At 31.5% G+C, this 17800-nt stretch overlaps 1 protein-coding gene across 2 annotated transcripts in view; it reads left to right on the forward strand.

The window, feature by feature from the left end:
* The window catches only part of LOC132738570 (uncharacterized), a 35927-nt gene extending 20172 nt beyond the window's left edge, over positions 1–15755 (forward strand). For both annotated transcript variants that reach the window (XM_060726083.1, XM_060726082.1), the window contains exons 5-12: positions 254–418; positions 4052–4157; positions 6588–6775; positions 7078–7232; positions 8008–8185; positions 8781–8999; positions 9326–9423; positions 9644–15755. In XM_060726083.1, the coding sequence (XP_060582066.1) occupies positions 254–418; positions 4052–4157; positions 6588–6775; positions 7078–7232; positions 8008–8185; positions 8781–8999; positions 9326–9423; positions 9644–9863 (1329 nt within the window). In that variant the 3' untranslated portion in view covers positions 9864–15755. The remainder of the gene's footprint in view (positions 1–253; positions 419–4051; positions 4158–6587; positions 6776–7077; positions 7233–8007; positions 8186–8780; positions 9000–9325; positions 9424–9643) is intronic.
* Positions 15756–17800: the final 2045 nt, after the last annotated feature.

Genomic DNA, 17800 nt, shown 5'->3' on the forward strand with positions numbered 1-17800 from the left:
AAAACTTTAAAAAATTTTGGAACATTATTGGGGTTAAAAAATTTTTGAAAGTTTCAATCTTGTTTTTGGTATTCTGAATTGGTTTCTGACCAATCCAATACCTGAGATCGGAGTTTGAACTTAGAACATTTCTTAACAACCTCTGACATAAGGTCAATTAATTTTCTAGTAATATGAACAAATTTTCATACTGCATTTATTTATAAGTCAAGTAGCTTACATACATATGTACAGTATTTATTTATTATTTCAGGTACCATCAAATAAAGGTAATTTTGAGGACAGTGACTCTGACATAGAAGACTTGCATCATGTCCTAGAGGAATCGAGAATGCAGCTCAAGGTCGCAGATAGGTCACTTAAGAAGAAAAGAAAAGACCCGCTCAAAACTGGACTGTATCTAAACCCAGGAAAATATGTATGTCAATTTCTTAAGTTTCTTCTATGTTATAAAGTTGATGTATAGGGTCACTTGTATCAGACATGGTTACTATAGCAAACAAAGTTTCTGGTTATGATATTTTTTCTGGACTGTTTATGGAAGAACATTTAAAGGCGATGGTTACAAATGAAGTTGATAACAATGAAAATGTTGATATGTTTTAATATTGAATAATGCATTGTGGTAGGATTATTGTGAATTTCAATCTAGAAACAATTGATTTATTTTGCTTTCTGCATTTACATATATAACTTGAGTTTAATACAGTCGACTCCACTTATAACGAACTCGCTTATAACGAATTATCATTAATAGCGAACTAAATCTGAAATCCCCGGCGGAATCCTTCTTTATTTTATATTAAACCACATCGCTTATTACGTACTCGCTTATAACAAATTTTCGGCTATAGCGAACAACTTTTTCAAGCCCCAAACGGCGAAAAACACCTAAATTTCCTCGGTTTAAACAAACTGTTATAATTGAAATATCGGGATTCACTCGAATAAAGATCAGTACATAAATACTGCTATCCGATAATCAATCAATCGAGTTATTGCGCCTTCAGGGAAAAAAGTTTGATAAAATGTTCTCACAACATAATTTCCTACTTGTTTTTCGTAGCCTAGTTTGATAAATTACTGTAAATATCCGATAATTACCAAATTATCGATTCTCTGTATGAATATTAACCAAATGATAACAAACAAATAGTTAATTAATGCAAATGGTAATCATTATACCCCCAAAAACGAAGTTTGGGGGGGGTATATAGGAGTCACCCGGTGGTCGGTCGGTTGGTCGGTCGGTCGGTCGGTCGGTCGGTCCAGACGTCCGTTGCATTTTCCTTGTCCGGAGCATAACTTGAAAACTAATGGTTGGAATTCAATATAACTACATACAAAGGTCAAGCACATTGAGAGGAAGTGCAGTGCACAAGAACCATAACTCTATCTTGACTAATTACAGAGTTATTGCCCTTTGTTACTTTTCCTTGTCCGGGGCATAACTTGAAAACTACTGGTTGGAATTCAAAACAACTTCATACAATTGTCAAACACAATAAGGGGAAGTGCAGTGTACAAGAACCATAACTCTATCTAAAGTAATTACAGAGTTATTGCCCTTTGTTGGTTTTCCATTGCTTTTTTTTTTGTCCGTTGCATTTTCCTTGTCCGGAGCATAACTTGAAGACTAATGGTTGGAATTTAATATAACTACATACAATGGTCAAGCACATTGAGAGGAAGTGCAGTGCGTAAGAAACATAACTCTATCTTGACTAATTACAGAGTTATTGCCCTTTGTTACTTTTCCTTGTCCGGGGCATAACTTGAAAACTACTGGTTGGAATTCAAAACAACTTCATACAATTGTCAAACACAATAAGGGGAAGTGCAGTGCACAAGAACCATAACTCTATCTAAATTAATTACAGAGTTATTGCCCTTTGTTGCTTTTCCATTGCTTTTTTTTTTGTCCGGACCATAACTTGAAGACTAATGGTTGGAATTCAATATAACTACATACAATGGTCAAGCACATTGAGAGGAAGTGCAGTACATAAGAACCATAACTCTATCTAAAGTAATTACAGAGTTACTGCCCTTTGTTACTTTTCCATTGGTTTCTTTTGTCCGGACCATTACTTGAAGACTAATTGTTGGAATTCATTATAACTTCATACAATGGTCCAGCACATTGAGAGGAAGTGCAGTGCACAAGAACCATAACTCCATCTTGACTTATTACAGAGTTACTGCTCTTTGTTTCTTTTCCTTGTCCAGAGCATGACTTTAAAACTACTGGTTGGAATTCAAAACAACTTCATACAATGGTCAAACACAATAAGGGGAAGTGCAGTGCACAAGAACCATAACTCCATCTTGACTAATTACAGAGTTATTGCCCTTTGTTACTTTTCCATTGCTTTCTTTTGTCCGGACCATAACTTGAAGACTAATTGTTGGAATTCATTATAACTTCATACAATGGTCAAGCACATTGAGAGGAAGTGCAGTGCATAAGAACCATAACTCCATCTTGACTAATTACAGAGTTACTGCCCTTTGTTACTTTTCCTTGTCCAGAGCATAACTTGAAAACTACTGTTTGGAATTCAGTACAACTTCATACAATCGTCAAGCACAATAAGGGGAAGTGCAGTGCACAAGAACCATAACTCCATCTTGACTAATTACAGAGTTATTGCCCTTTGTTACTTTTCCTTGTCCAGAGCATAACTTGAAAACTACTGTTTGGAATTCAGTACAACTTCATACAGTTGTCAAGGACATTAAAAGAAAGTGCAGTGCACAAGAGCCATAACTCCATTTTGACAAAATACAGAGTTACTGCCCTTTGATACTTTTCCTTGTCCGGAGCATAACTCAAAACGTACTGGTTGGAATTCAAAACAACTTCATACAATGGTCAAGCACAATAAGAGGAAGTGCAGTGCACAAGAACTATAACTCTATAGTTATAGAGTACTTGCCCTTTGTTCTTTTTCTTTGTCTTTCTGGACTTATTACAGAGTAATTCAATTAAACTTCATCAATGGCCAACCACATTGAAAGGAAATGCAACATACATGAACCACAATTATCTTTAATTGCCCACAACCATAACTCTATATTTCAATTCTTTTACAAGGTATTCTGTTACTACTAACATCCTCATTTCCGAAGCAGACTTGTGGGGGTATTAATCACATTTAGTGATAGTTCTAGTTTTATATATCCTACATGTCTAAATAAAATGCTCCGCATATATCTATTATAAGAGTTAGATTTTGTGGGAAGGGCTGTTGCTCTATACTTATATTTACATTTGTTTTTGTGTTATTCATATCTTACATGTTTTATATAGTTGCAATAAAATATTATTAAACTAATCTAAATAAAATTACCGCTGCCGTAAAAAAACGATTACACTGGTGACAGATATGTCTTTTTCATGGCTAATTTGTCCACATTAGAAGTCAGCATGTTTTTGCTACTTCGCTTTTAGCAAACTTCGGATATACCTAACGATATTTAAATGTCCCATTGAATTCGTTATAAGCGGAGTCTACTGTAGTTTGATATTTCCGTGAAATTTTCCATTCTCAACAGTTTCACTGTTGAATGGATAATCAAGAAGCGTTGAAAACTCAAATTGCAAATTGTCTATGGGATTGATCTTGTTGTAATGGAAATTTTCTCATTTTCCTACATTTTAATTGAAATGTCTTAAAATGTGCAATATGCAACTCATGTTATCTGTTTTACTTGAAAAGAAAAAAGTCCCAAAAAACCTAGAGAACTAATGTTACACTGAGCATTGGGAGAAATAACATCAGATTGTCTTAATGCATTGCATTTTTTGTCTATTTTCTAGGAAACATGTAAAAAGTACCGATACCATATAAATGTACTTGCAATCAAGGCTGAAATTAGACTGCTGATTTTAGTAAATTCACTTGTGTAAAGTCTGGACAGAATGCATAGTAGAAGTTGACCTTGCTTTTTATTGGTTGTAATGGTTTAACTATACATGTAGTTGAAAAATTCAGAGTTAAATAAATAGAAGTTTACATTTTTAAATTGTTTGTTTGTAATATTTCAGGGTGAATTGTTGGCGACTATAGAAACAAACATTAAATGTTTAGAGGCTATAAGTCAGCATCTTGACCAAGCTGACGTCACAGAGGCTGATATAAAAACTATTCAAGGTAACATGCATGAAGGTGTATGATTATACATTCATTAAAAGCTTCTGAAATTCATCTCTTTTTTTCCCCACCACTATCTGCATTATATATAACTAAGTCTTGCCATCATTGTCAAATGATTTTGCCATCTTGGAGGGAGAGCTTAAGTGCTCCTTGATGCATTATTTCAGGCGCAAACAACTGCACCTGAGTTGAACTACTGGCGTCACAACCAAAATTGAGCCAGGGCTGCTTATTTTATATTCAATTTAAACTTTATAAAAAATAAAGATCATTTTCAACTATTTAAAACTTTCTTTAATTTTCATAAAAAAAGTTGTCTTGTTTGGATAAAAACATTTTGTTAAAATATTTTTTTTTGTTTTTTTCATTGTAAAGCTGGACGTTCAAATGAAGTAATTAAGTTTCATCTTGCAGATGAGAGTTTTTTTTGTAGCAGCATAATTTAATTTACAGGCATTGTTCATTAGTTCCAGAATACTTGTGTAGAAATTTCCCAGTTTTTATGTCAAAATAAGGGAGGTGTACATGAAGCAAATTGACTTTTACGATGGCATAAAGATTTCAGGAAAATCTGAAATTTCTTCAGTGAAAAATACCCAGTCAAAGTCAGCTTAGATTTGCATATTTTTTTGTTTTGGACGTTGTTGTTGTTGTTGTTTATTGCTTTAACCTGCTGGAAGGTGATTAGCCTTTGTCATCAGTATAACTTAAGGACATCGCTTTAAACCGGTTTGGTCGTTTTTTTTAGCCAAGAACTGATAAGAAATTTCCTTATGGACAACAGTTACTCCATAATAGAATATGTTTTCAAGTCTTTGTTGAATACAACAAAATACACATCAAATTGGCTATCTTAATATCAATAAAAAAATAGATGATGTTAAAAATCCAAGAATTTAGTATGGTAGGATAAACGGTAAGCAGTACTGTTTTGCTAACCCCTGACAGCCCTAGCATAAATCCATACAAGCCTGCCAATATTGATATCCCAAATTTTGATAATAGAAAGTTCCAAAAATGGCAGATCAACAAGTCCATTATACACATTCAGTAGGTTAAGGGTTAAATTACTGTACATCATAGAGACAATTTTAAATCATTTAGCTATCACCAAAACCTGCAAAGAAATGCATTTCTTAATGAACAAAAAATAAAGCGAAGGGTGGTTAATTCTTAGCAAAAGATAATTATATGATTTTCACCTATGTACCAGCTTGTGCCTGGGATAATACACCAAGGAACACTTGAGGTCATTTTCCACCAGTAAGTCATGAAAATCAGCATAGTGATCTTTCCAGTATCACTGTGAATTAAATCCTGCCTGCACACCCTGCCCCCAAAAAAATCCTTCCCCCCTTCTGTTTCTCATTTCCAAAAAAAAACGAACTATGTATTCAGTTTTCTCATCTTCAAAAAGATAGATACATAGAGGATATTTGTTTGTTTTGCATGTAAGATTGAAATATAATTTCACTGAGTGAACACCAGACGCAATATTTTCACGAGTGGCGTAGCCACGAGTGAAAATATAATAGCTGGTGTTCACGAATGAAATATATTTCAATCTTATATGTAAAACAAATAAATTTTCTTTTTATTTCATGCTTTTTAAGTGATTTTAAGTACTTTTTTACTAATTTTGCCGCGTAACGTCGCGCATTCTTCCTTGTGACGTCATCACATCATGACGTCACATTATCAATTTTGAAATATAGGTCTGTTACATTTCTCTAATTTTGTTACATTTTTAACATGATGTATGATGACATCGACTTTCTTTTCCTAAAGAAGCAAAATTTACGCATGACGGCATTTATTTCTGCCTGTTATTCCATTTAGTTATGATTTTCTTTTCATCCGCATTCAGATATAGTCCGGCTACAGTGAAAATTATATTTTATAAATTTCACTAGTGGTTTATCAGAATATAATCATCTGATATATTACAATAAAACACTGGAAAGCATGAAATAAAAATTCTAAGCCAAAATAATTTGGCAGACTTATTATAGAATTGTCTGAAAACATGTATTTTCTTTCTCAAATATGTGTACGTGTCTAGTGTTTAACCATAGACAGTTAGTGTCACAGTATTCTTTATTGTTATATTGATATTTATTTAGACTTTTTGGGGGTAAAGAGAGTGATGAAATACTAGCTTAAAATGGATCTGTAAACTTTTGGAGGATTGAATACTGTTTATGCCAGTGCTAGGCCTGGCATCAGATATGTTGTACTTTCTATTCAGTATTGTCTTGTATGAACAAACTCAATAAAGATGGAATCTTAGATAATCATTTTTTTATTGCTACGTAGGGATCTATATTGTCCCGAGTATGATTTATTAGACATTTTATCAAAATAAATATAACTATAGATTACTGCATAATGGAAATAAATATGAATTCATTGTCTCGTATATTATAGATCTGTTATACCAGTGGGAGAAGTTACACGCCCTGGCATCTGACAGACGTAACCAGTCTCAGGAAGTGAAGACAATGTATGCCACATTCCTGTCTATAGAAGGTGTGGCTACAGAAGGGGTACCAGAGGCCGAGAAAAGAAGGTTTAAAAGTATGGAAGACCTCAAGGCAAATATTCTAGGTGTACAGGTATGGTAAAAATGTTATATTAATATATTAGTTCAATTGAGATTTTTTTTTATGTTTATTTTCTTTCATTGAATTTTGATGAATGTGCTTTGCATCACAGCATCATTTGTCTATTTCCCAAAGAAAGATTTTAATGTTTTTGCTTTGTTAAGAAAGTAGAATTTATATAATTTTTTAAATACTATGACTTGCACTGTTAACTTTCTTTTTTTTAATTTTTTAAATAATTGAATTTAAACAAATTCATTTATTTTACAGTATTTATGAATTACTGAAGAAGTATTTATTTTGTGTATTTTCAGGATAAAATAAAGTATTTACAGTGTCAAAAGCAGATATTGGGTGACTTAAGAGTTGCCGTGACAACATTCTCTACCCAGAATCCTTCAGTGAACATGGACGGTTTCCTGCTTCAGATACAGAACACAGAGGACAAAATAGATGAGCTCATGCAACAGTAAGATTACACAAAATATTATTTCTTTTTATTGTTAGCTTCTTTGGAGGTTACTGAATTCAACCATGCTACCAATGTAGACCAAGATGAGTCATCATATCTGGGCAGGAGAGATCAAACTTCAATATATGCTTAGTAAACAAATCTGACCTAAATAAGACCTTATTAGTTTTTTATACACTCCAAATAAAACTACTTTTCCCGAAGCTTATATAACTTTGAGTGAAATAATGTCCCTTAAATTTATTGAACCCTTAACCTGCTAGCAGCAACTGCTGAATATACACGTGATCTGGGCAGACTAACATTGCGTGGTCTTACTATTGTCTGTACTGTTTGCTATTCAGTCAGTACTTAGTATGAAATTTTCCCGAGAAATAAAAATGGTTTTGTCCAGATTAAAAGATGGAAAAGTCAATTTAAGATATTTAGTATGATAAGGATATATATTAGCAGTGATAATAACTAACTTATGCCACAAGTACAGGCCATCTTGCACGACCAGACCTTACTGTCTGCTATTGAATTTATGCATTCTGATAAAAGACAGCCTCTCAAATTACATGTACTAATAGGCAGTTATAAATTAACAGAAGAGTAGGTGTCCATTTCACAGCTTATCAAAGTGAAAGATCATTCTCTCCAATGTATTTCAAGACAATAACATTGTTAAAATCTAAAATTTGACTGGTTTTTGTTAATTTTCACATCTTACTATTAGCTCTAGTATGTATATCAAAAGCACATCTTTAAAAAAAATCTCAATTTATTACAGATGTACAAATCGTGTATTAGAGCTGGAGCACATACAATATGTATGGCAGGAGTACAAAGAGACCAGATCTGAGCTGGAATTTTTGCTCACTCAAGAACGAGAGCTGCTGGAGAAGCTAGCATTCTCACAGGAGATTGATGAGCATGGGTCAAGGGTTGGAGTAGATGATGACCTTAAGGTAGCAAAGACTTTTTTCTGGTATTGTAAATAGAAACTTTTTTGTGCCTTACTTAATGTTGATATTCAGTTTTCAGTCTTTAATTATAAATGCTATAAACTTTAAAGTTTACCAGTATAGAGATGAAATTTTATCAGTAATTAATTTATGCTCAAATTCGATGTAACCATCAGTCTTGTTCTAAGACTGGTGTAAAGTTGATACTTTGATATTTTAGTATTCTGACTTTATTTTCATAAGTATAAATTAAAAAAAATCATAAATGGCATGGTAGTCTGTTACTTGTGGAGAAATTGTTAATTACTGATTAGTTATCCAAGGAAACTGGTTAGGTAGACTTAATAAGAGTAATGAGATGTGACCAAAAAATGTGTTAAAATTGTGATTTAAAAAACGCCCATATGAGTACAAATAAAAAACATGGTTGGTGCTGCATACATACATGTAATTAAATTGTAATTATAGAAACTTTTTTGTAAGGAAAGTTATATTTCACTGCTTCTAGATATGTTATGTATTAAAAGTTGTAAGCAAAATTTAAAACTGTGATGAAAACCTGTATGCCCATATTTATTTTAATTTTACAATTTTTTAGAAGTTAATAAACAACTTGGGTGTGTATGAGGAGAAGTTGATGACTCTACAGCGTTTACGTGGTGAGTTAATGGACGTCTCTGACGATGAGTTACAGACAGACCTCACAGCTAGTATTGCTGATATACGTAATCAACTGTACGTGGCACAGAGACAGTGTCAGGAGATGATGGACTCAGACTTATTGGCTCGACAACTACATGAGAAAGATGTTGAACAAGTGTGTAGTCTCTTATTTTCTTTTATTTTAAACTATCTATGTGAATGGTTTTCATGACATTGAATTCTTAATCCATAATTCGTTCTGTTTCTAAAGCAAATCATTAACTATTACTGTAAATATATAGCATTTTAAACTATGATTAGAACTAAAAAGATATTTGCTTCAATTATTTAAGCAAGACTGTATTTCTCCTTGAAACAGTAAGAATTGATTTGATTACAATTGATTGTCTCACAGCTTTCATTTTTGCTAAATAGTGAGCAAGTTATTCTTCTAATGTATTACATTATTCCACAAGAAAGCCATTGTTTTATATATTTCAGGATTCTGGAATGGAAGTTGAGGACAGAATGGAGGTAGATGAGGTCGATTTCATGTTTCAGAAGCCGGAAGTTGTTCCCATGGAAACAGAAAAATCTAGGTTTGATTTTTTTAATACTCAGGATTATATTTAAATGGAATGGTAACAGATTTTGAACTATAATTCTAAGTGTTAATTTAACAAAGAAAAATGTTCCTTTGTTAAGATATAGGTATTATTGTCAGTTTGAAAAAAATAAACTTAAAAGATTGTTTTTGTTTAACAGGATCACTGAAGTAGTAAAACCAAAAAAAACTAAAAGGTTGTTTTTGTTTTACAGGATCACTGAAGTAGTAAAACCAAAGAGGTCAGTTCCACAACTACCTGTGAAGAAGAGTTCAAGTGATTGGCTGAAGTGGTTTCCAATACAAGCCATTGCCGTTGCTGTGTTTTTAGGGCTGCTTTACTTATTTGCTCCAGATTCTTTACACAAGTTACTAGATTTTTCCTTAAGGTTTTCTCCAGAGCTGAAATATGTAGATGGGCCCCCTCCTATGTAAATTTTTGATGTAAATATCCTTAAACTAGTTGTATAGGCCCTGGATGGGTTATAAATAAAACAAGAGATTGTGCTTGCCCTGTATGTTGCATAGTTGTACAGTGAATAGGCCCTGGAATGGCCCTGAAAGATGCAAAAATGTCCTAAAAATGAGCGTGCATTGAGGTGGGAATATGAAAACAGTGTTTGATTGTTGTGATATTGAATAATATGTTTCAAAAATTATGGTTTTGTAACCATAAACAAAAAAAAGGGAATGGGAATGTAAATTACTTGTTTAAAAGAGAGAAGATTATTTGTACATATACTTACTATTGTAGAAAGAGATGTAAAAACTTTGATCAATTGTTAAGGTTTTAAAATGTACAAAAATTATGTGGTTGTGAGTTTCGCATTTAACCATACAAATATACACATGGGTAAAATGTAAAAGCTGTTGATGTATTAAGATGGGCATATTAGCTATGAGATAGCTTTGAGGGAGGGAATTATAATGGGTTTGTATGGCAAAAGGGAGAGTACTGTAGGGTTTATTAGTTTAGAGAAGTTTGCTGTACAGGGTAGCATTATTAAAAAACACTGTAAATACCTCATATATTTATAATTGATTACTGCTGTTGATTAAATTAATAAGTAGTTACTGTTATTTAGTTTGCTTGATAATGATAAATAGCATAGGCTGTAAACAAAATCTTGTACATTATTACATATCAGGATAGCACTTTGAATATGTAGACAATTAAAGGTGCTTTAATAAATTTGATCAGAAACATAAATTCTGTATCAAGTTTTCATAAGAATAAGCAGTTAGTGACTTAAGTGAAAAATGTTTTCAAGAGGACACTGCTTATGTAAAAAAAGAGATTTATATGAAATACTTGGGTGACGAGATAAGGTGGTTCCAGAAATGTTGAGCCATAAAGTAAACTGAAAATCCTGGATATGACAGTCACATGATCAGTGACAAACCCCATATTTATGACTTGTACCAGCATGGAGGAGATAAAAAGGGCACCTGACATAGACAGTGAAGGAACACTGTCTGAGAATACAGACAAAGGGAAAATGTCTGATCAAAGAACTCTGTGAGGTGGACATAGGGGTGCCACTGTCTGACAAAAGAGATCTGTGGTATGGAAAATGCATTGTATGAAATGACAAATTTTTATTGTATTGATAAAGAATTGAAATGTCTGAAAGTTTGTTTAGATACTCACAGTATAGTGTTATAATATGATTAATTAACAATACAGAACAATTTTAATGTACATGTCTTCTGTACAATTATTGAGAGAAGAATTTATTATTTTTAAAAATTTTTTATGAACTATAAGGAAGTAAAAATATAAAATTAAGTGAAAACCCATGTTGAAAAAAAAAAAAAAAATAAGTTAAATGTGTGAGAGAAGAAATATAAAATTGAAAAAAAAAAGAATATAAAAAAAAACACAAATTATAACAGTATACTGTGAGAATTTTGTACACTTTGGTGATTTTACAGATTGAGTTATTGTTGTTAAGAGTAAAATTATAATTTTCACTAGAGTTCTAAAGGGTGCAACAGCACCAAAATAATGTACAGAGGTACATACATATCCTACAGAGAGGATAGGGATAATAGCAGTGCAATAACACTGTTAATTAGATGTCCATTAGAAAATGTGACATAGTTTTGCAACCTGTATTCATGGTTAGCTTAATTATACAAAAATAGGTGCACATACAATGGACTGAAAGGTGCATCACTGTTGCGGAGAGTGATTTGAATGGGTGAATTAGTGGGGGCGGATTAAAAGCAGTGCTAATTGATAGCCTGCAGTTGTGGAAAAATGAAATCCACACATTAACTATGAAATACTATGTGTTAGAGCTTTTAGCTCCACTATAATGCTGTTCATATTGTTGACAGTTAATTGGTAATCCATTGAAATTGGATTGAAATGCCAAGTTGCTGCCCCAGGTGATTCAAGATGATATGTAATCACAAAAAAAATCTGCTAATTGCAGTTTTGACAGTCTGTGAATTTGTTAATAATAAAAGCAGATAGATCGAGGATGTAACCTTAAGCCTGATTGGCTGGTTATTTTGTCTGCTTGATATTTATTGCAGAATGGTGCTGCTTGATTGATTATTAAAGAAATGACTGTCGGTATACTCCATGCTGAAGAACATGTTATGTTTTGACTTGACGGTCTTTGATTATCATCAGACATGTTACCATGTTATGTGACGACATTGAAAACATTTTGAGTTGAAACAATGGTTTCCTCCACAATAAATGTGAACTTTACAGAGTATATTGTTAATACTTGGAAGTAAAAGTACTGCATCTGCTTCGAAAGCAATCAAGTTTGGAAAAAGCCTTTAAAGAGGTGATCATGATGAAAGATATTGGAAAGATAAAGTTTCATTGTGAATATTGTAAAAAGTGGAAACTTGTGTACGAAAATAAAATAAAAAAGTAAAAAATGTGTGGAAAAAAAAAATGATAAAAATATCCGATGAGCATACAGATTTCATTTTGGATGTAGATGTTTTATTTAATCTAACAAAGTTTAGAAAATAGTCTTATCTTAATTTGCAGGGGAAAAACTCTTGATATCTAATCAAAATGTAGTAAAGGGTTATTTGTATTGGTAAAAAACAACAACAACTACAGAAAATCTGTATGGTCATTGTAAGGATTGAAAATGGAAACAAATATTCTAGATTTGAAAATGAAATTTAAATTTTTTTTATTGAATATAGGCAAAACAATTGTTTTCAGAATTAAGTTTCAACCAATATACAAAGTTAAAAAGAGTTTCCATTTTCAATCAATTTGGCAAATATTGTATCATTCATTGAGAATGGCATTTTTTTATTCAAATGTGACATGAATCATATTTGCTATTTTGAAATCATATACTATGAAAAAGTGGGAGGGGGGGGGGGAGTGTAGAAAGGGGTAAAGTATAGAGTAGAACTGCACTTTTTTCGAGGGAGAGAGAAACTGACCGATGCTTGCTTTGTGAACACAGAAGTATATCAAGTATTTGGTGCAAAGATTGCCTATGAATAATGTACATGTATATATATACTGTATTGTGTGTTTGAATGGTTATTTATTGTTCAAAGTGCCTAAGACAAGCTGTTTTGCAGGTAACTTACCATTGCCATATATAGAGTGATTAATACTCTAGTACATTAATTCCATTTAATAAACAGATACAGTCATGACAGCTTTTTAACCTATAAAAAATATAATCATCCAAAAGGTTAAAACTAACCTATAAAAAAAATAATCATACAAAAGGTTAAAACATCGAAATAATTTAAAACTTTTGAACTGTTCTTTTTTAAATTTTATGTACCAAAACATAAGACAATAGCAAAAAATAAAATTAAATCATTTTTTCCAAGATTTACACATTTGTAAGGAAAATAGCATATATTTTAATAAAACAAAATTCGTAAGGATGTGAATATGAGATTTAACGAAAAAAATGGTAAAGAACAACAACATTATTTTTTTGCACATTTGTATCATGTTTACCTCATTCATGTTGATAAACTCGTATGAAATATGTCAAAATGGCCTATGCACATTTAATTAAAAATAAAAGACATGGTTGCAACGTTAAAATCAGGATCTGCATGAATTTTTGTAACATGCAATATTGTTTTGAATCAGCATTGGATCATATTAACTGTTACATGTATGTGTATATGGTTTTTTGTCCTAAGTTATTATTTGATCTGTTATTAGTTTGGGTATTGATTGATTTATTCATTGATTTATTGATTGATGTATTGATTTAATTCTCATATTCAAGGCAGCAAATGTGCATGTGTGTGTATTCATATGCATTCACTTATGTGTGTGTTTTTCTTCTACTATATGATTAATATCAATTTCCCCAGAACTATTTGGTGTATATTGTTTTTATAAATAAAAAAATTAAGCAGAAACAAAGTTTTGATTTGTTCAATGTCATCTATATGTTATTAACATCCAATATTTCATAATTATCAAATTTAATCAATTTATGAAGAAATCCTATTTTTTATTCAATTTGAATATTTTGTCTACTCCTTTATCTGGTGCTATGGGGCATTATTTCATTTCATCTTAGAGTGAATAGACCATCACTGTTTCTAATTCAGAAGAGTTCATTATCATAAGGTTTGTCTGTGTAATAAATCATGATATAAATTGACCTGTATCACCTATATTTCGCAATGGATTGATTGCTGTATTTTTTCAAGACCTGAGAATGAACAGCAGTGCTATTGTATGCTAATAATAGACAAGAAACCATTTTTAGAACATGAAGATTCAGCACACCATATACAACAATATATAAACTCACTGTTAACAAGAATTAGACACCATCTTTAATTGTCAATTATTGTATTATCTGTCTCATTTTATAATTGTTTGACATACATTTAATGCCTGAAAAAACACCAGATGTTGCTTTTATTCCCCCCTTTTCTGTGTTTGATTATTTTTTCCTATAATGTTTTTTTAAAAGGAAATACATGTGTAGGTTGTGACAATTTGCTTTTTTATACTAAAAAAAATATGTATGATTTTATTTTATATACATGTATGCATTTATTGCTGTTCTAAGCTTAAGTTGTTTACCTGATATTATTTCAAGCCTAAATGTTATAATTTATTAAGTGATGAAAAGGAATACTCTTTAGGCATAATTATGATATACCTGTGTATTTTCAACTTTCCAAGCTTCATCGGACATTATTATTTACAGATATTCACTTGTAATGTTAGTAAACTTTGATCATTTAGTTAGTGATTTTTTAAGAGATTTTTATTTGTTGAAAATTTTTATACGAGAGTTTTTTCCTCCCATTTTTTTATTCAAAACATTTTTATTTCATTTGGTTGTTGTTATACATGAGGGTGAGTGCAATGGGTTATTCTTTGTTATTTGTCCGTCTGTCTATCTGTCTGTTTTCATTGGTCGTTTCTTTGCAGTTTTTTTATTGTGATATGTAAGTGATATTTAATGATGTGGAAGAAACAGTGACCCAAGTCATGTAAATTTTCCCCTTAAATAAATGTTCAGCTCTGGAGAATTACCGTACCCCTTCTCTTTAAAAAAAAATGTTCATTTTCTTTGACTTTTGTACTGATATATTTATGACTTTGTAAGGAAGGTAACCTATTTTTTGCAAATTCAAATATATCTATTTTCGAATGATTACATAACAACCATATTTTTTAATGAAGAACTAAAGGCAGTTAAAAATTTTTATTTCGGTGGATATCTTTTTAATAATTGTTAGTATCTGGTGGTTAAACAAATCAGATTTATTGCCAGTTGAATATTATGATTATGATTGTTTCACATTTAATGTTTTCTTTTAATATTTATTACAAAATCGTATTTATTTTCTTCACTTATTTAGGTGAATAACTTTTGACATTCCCATGGGCTTTTAAATGTTATCTCTTTTTATGAACTTTACTGATTAGTGCTGATGTAAGTGATATATATGTTTCGTTTCCCTGGTAACGGTGAAGTTTATTTTTGATTGATGTTCATGTATATTTTGCTTTTTTCATGTCATATATACACAATATTGCATAAATTATATATACATGTTTAATATATACAAGAAAAAACATTGTTTATGTGGAAATCTGATATATGTTGTTACTTTAAATGTTTTAATGCAGCTGGATATAGCAATGTAAGTATAAAAATAAGAAAAACCATTTAAAGAAGAAAATATATCTTTTAAAAATTATATTTTGGAAAATCTTAATAGCTAAATGATGAATCTGCATGAATTTAACAACTTTACTACAGTATATTTATGACAACTTTGATATATGAATTCTGATGAGGAAAAAAGAAATAAAAAGCAGTACCACATTCACCATTTGTTTGTTGTTATTGATTACACTTCAAGAATTAAATAAAAATTATGTTACATGGTCATGAAGTTAACACAGATAATTTTATGATATTAGTCATTTTTAAAGGTATTTTTGAACAAAAGGTACATCAAGTCTTAGATGGAACCTGATGGTGTAATATGGTCAAATCCATGTAACACTTGCAACGAAATTGACGGATTTTCCCCAAAATAAATACCTGGAAGCAATGAAAAACTACAGAATTACATGAAAACTGCAGTCTGTTCATGCGGGATGATAGGGAAAGTGTGACATCCCTCGCACCCCCTAGCACCGACTTAAGCTGTTTTCAATCTTCAGTACATGCTAGGATCAATGATACCGGACGACCAAAAAGATAAAAAATACCACTGACGCTAAACTGTTTACACACGACACTTGCTACCGCAATTGTTTACTGTATAATACCGAATATGGAAAAAACTAAACATCCATTTAGATAGAAACCATTTTCACATCTCCAATTAATTTCTAAAAATGGGTACCTATCTTTAATTAAGTTTATTTTAAAACGTACTGGGTGGAAGGAAGTATGTTTAATATAATAAAACGCACCAAAATTTACTAGTGTATGTACAAGAACAGGAATAATTCGCATATTTCTGATTACATTTATAATTGAACCAGTATAGTTTGGTGGCTAAATATTTGCACACATTTATTCATTAGCGAAATAATTTTTGGCAAATTAATTTTGAAATCGTATATACATGTAATCGTTGTCGGAATAGATTCTTGCAGCAAAATACAAGTATCTGTTTAGGAAATAAGCTTTTGTCATCAAAAAAGCAAAGTTGATTATTTCATAAATAGGCCGTTCATTTTACTGAAATAAATATTTTCTGAGTGTTTACTTTGATAACAATACCTTTAAAAGGAGCTACATTGCAATGTCACGTAGTTTACGTCTTCAGAGAGAATATTGATATGATAACTATTTCTATGAGAAATTCTTGGTAAAATGACAAAGTCATACATAATTTTAGCGTGGTTGGCCTCAGTGCATGATTTTGCTAATAATCATATATAAAAATGTTATTAATGTTACCAACACTTGTATTTTGTGAGCATAACTATCATTTTTATTGTACAATGGGTACATTGCATGGTCCCAAATCACTGGAAGTTTAAGTTTTTATAGCTTGTTGATATAGTTATTATATAAAATGTGATTTTAAGCAAATCATGGAGAAAAAATAATTTCGATACAGTCACACCAGCTAGGAGGCTCGAGAAATGTAGCACTTTTATTCTTCATCTCTCATGAACAGGCTTGATCAAACCTAGCCTGCAATATTCATTTCTTCCGAGGTGCAAAGATTTTCATAACGCAACCAGTAGTAAATTTTATATTAAATTTTATATAAATTATCTACCTGAATATTTCACTCCGTCAGGGCAACTTCCTGATAAATGGAAACAGGTCGTCTTTCGGCCTTTACTAAAGAAGTCTTGTCTTGAATAAATATAAACAAACTATCGACCAGTAAGCAATCGTTCTTTTCTCTCCAAAGTAATCAAATAAACTGCGCTATTGATATTTAATTCCCGTGTCAACTAATATAACCTGTTACAAAAAAAAAAAAAAAAAAAAAAAAAAAAACAACAAAAAGAAAGGAAAAGAAAAAAAGCGCTAACAGACGTTTTTGGATGGTATGGAAAGATAAAAGCGGTCAATCTGAGTGCGGCTTCTGATATAGTTGAAGAAATAGAACGGAATCTGTTCTTCAACACTTAACTAGATTGACTCCTACTTGCGTCCTCGAAGTTGTAGAGTTTATGTCGATTCAGCCTATTTCAGGTCACGTACTCTTGAATGTAATGTCACTCAAGGAAGCTGTCTCGGTCATTGCCTGTATCTAGCATATGCAGGGACGTTATTTGACGTCATACCGCCATCTACCACAGTGCATGGTTTTGCAGACGATCACACTTGCGATAAACAATTCTGCCCGAAAGATCCTGGCACCGAAAGAAATACTAAACACGAACTCGAAAAAATGTT

Source organism: Ruditapes philippinarum, unplaced genomic scaffold (genome assembly GCF_026571515.1).
Source record: "Ruditapes philippinarum isolate M1 unplaced genomic scaffold, ASM2657151v2 ctg298_1_1_1_1, whole genome shotgun sequence".
Classification (NCBI taxonomy): domain Eukaryota; kingdom Metazoa; phylum Mollusca; class Bivalvia; order Venerida; family Veneridae; genus Ruditapes; species Ruditapes philippinarum.